This window comes from Penaeus chinensis, chromosome 3, assembly GCF_019202785.1.
Source record: "Penaeus chinensis breed Huanghai No. 1 chromosome 3, ASM1920278v2, whole genome shotgun sequence".
NCBI classification, from domain to species: domain Eukaryota; kingdom Metazoa; phylum Arthropoda; class Malacostraca; order Decapoda; family Penaeidae; genus Penaeus; species Penaeus chinensis.
Window position 1 is genome coordinate 38775387 of NC_061821.1, and position 2500 is coordinate 38777886.

General features: G+C 39.9%; 1 protein-coding gene across 1 annotated transcript in view; it reads right to left on the reverse strand.

Annotated features, from left to right (window-relative positions):
- The window catches only part of LOC125041402, a 332441-nt gene that overhangs the window by 45680 nt on the left and 284261 nt on the right, over positions 1-2500 (reverse strand). The window contains exons 4-5 of the mRNA XM_047636328.1: positions 2328-2500; positions 301-343 (exon numbers count right to left, since the gene is read on the reverse strand). The exon at positions 2328-2500 is cut by the window's right edge and continues 35 nt beyond it. Of these exons, the coding sequence (XP_047492284.1) occupies positions 301-343; positions 2328-2500 (216 nt within the window). The remainder of the gene's footprint in view (positions 1-300; positions 344-2327) is intronic.

A 2500-nucleotide genomic window follows, 5' to 3' on the forward strand; every position in this document is an offset into this window, starting at 1 on the left:
TATTACAGTCCCCCCCCCCCCCCCTCCCTCCTTTGAAATATCCTGGAGCCACCACTGAAAGGCAGTTTTCAAAGCAGCGAAACAGTACCAATACCAAACTGACAATATTGGTATTATGTTAACTACTACTACAGCGATTGTTCATGTGGAGAGAAATACACAGTCAAGCAATAAAGCTTAATGAAAGTTTAAAAGTTTCACAATGTTTGATAAAGGATGAAGTGCTAATGAACTCCTCGGAGGTTTCGAACCCAAAGGGAAAAGGTCCTTCGGCAACTTTTGGTGTTAACACGGGATTACCTGGGAAGCATCTTTGAGAGGGATGGAAGATTAAGATGAAGATCTATAATGCATCAGTTTCCATTACGCCTACAAGGGCTTGAATTTGGAAGCATTAGGGTTATACATCAAAGGGTTAAGATCAGTTCTTCCCGGAGAGAAAAATCGCTAAATTGTCTTGTTTTTCTTAATGTGAAACGGTTAATTTCATTATTCACTTTCCATTTGTTTGATAAATGTTGGACTTTATAAAAGATTTATGACTTGATATTTCCTTAATTCTTTTGTTATAAAGAGAAACAATGAATAAAATCAATCACTGAACACGAGCTGCAAAATATATTTTCCTCATTTTTCAGCCAGTGATTAAAAAGCTGTTTGTTTCATTAAATGCTGCTGTAAATGGCGCTGTCGGTATTGACCTTGGCACTGAAAGTAAACGGAACCGCTACGGTGCCGCCAGAACTGCTTTTGACCAGTACAGGCTCTATGACTATGTATATTATATGATAAAAATAAAGAAATGAATACAATCACACACACACACACACACACATTCACACACACACACACACACACACACACACACACACACACACACACACACACACACACACACACACACATATATATATCTGTATGTTTTTATGTTTATCAAATACACGTTAAATTGCATGAATTCCATACACCTACATTCCCTATTATGTACATTCAGGTGTCTGTGTTTCTTGTGTATGCAAATGAGTGTTTTTTTCTCTATGCTTGTGCGTATGTGTACGTTCCAGTCGTGTATGCTGCGGATTGCACTTCCTTACAAGTGTACATGCTCAGGTCCACATCGCGTTTTTATGTACGAAGTTTGCGGTGAAATTTATCTGTGGATGCACATACGAATAAGTGTTTCTTCTAGGCGTGGATAAGGCGAGTGTGTATGGATATACAGTGTTGATGGAAGCGTGTATGAAAGTGTAGATATTCGCGCGAAGATAATCATGCGTATTACACATTTCGTAGTCCCAAATTGTCATGCCGTAAATTTTATCTTTCCGCGAAAATTACTATGCCGCCAATTTTCCGCCGTTGCCAAAATTACCATATACGTAAGGAAATAAACCGAGCCATAAAACCAGGCAGGGGGCGCATCCCCTGACCTCCCTAAATTAAAGTTTTTTTTTTTTTTCTTGATCTTGTTCTGTATTACTTTATATCTTCTCCCTTACTCAGCTTTCCCTAGAATGAGAGCCAGCCTTAAAATTCCAAACAGGATTGATGTCTGCGGAGGTGGTATCGATGGCAAGCCTGGCTATCAAAGGCTGAAATCGGAGTTTGTTTCTCTCCAACCCTTCCTTCCATCTCTACCTTCCTCTCGCTTCCACGTCGAGGAAATGTCGAGACGCGATTTGAATTCTGAATTTGATAATGGAGTTCGAAAAAGGGCGGCATCGGTTGGAAGCGGAAAAGCGTGATGTATAAACTCAGAGGATAAATTGAAATGGAAGTGACAAGATTTTATTAATTCAATTAAGAAAAGAATGACAGGAGGGTAAAGGTCAAAAGGTCAAAATATGATATTGTTAAATGTGGGTGAATTTATCTCGCTTTTTCTATTTGTGTTGTCTGCTCTGTCGAAGGATCCCTCTCCCCCTTCATATTACCTTTCTAGTTGAATTTGCCCTTAACGCATTCTATTTTTAGGCTTTTAAGTTTTAATCACGTAATATGGAGTGTATTAGGAGATGGAAAGAGATAAAAAGAAGGAAAAACTGTTGACGTCAAATACTCAGCGATTATCATGTGCAGTGTTGTTGTTTTTTCAGTCATGTAAAATGAAAGTAACAAGTAATATTAATGCTTGATAATGCTAAAACAAAGACAAATATATAAAATAATATAAAAAATCACAAAGTAATACAAACTGACACACACACACACACACACACACACACACACACACACACACACACACACACACACACACACACACATGCAACCTCCACCGCACTCCTATTACACCCCCACCCTCGCCCCAAATACACCCATACACTCACCTACGACCTCGAGGTAGCCCTGCCTGAACACCATGGGCACTGTGTTGATCTGGCACATGTAGTAACCCCGGTCAGCGAGTCTCACGTTGTTGATGTGCAGGAACCACGTGCTGTTGTCGCTGTTGGAGACCCTAGCGCGATAGTTCCGTGTGATCATCGTCTTGGCAATGGAA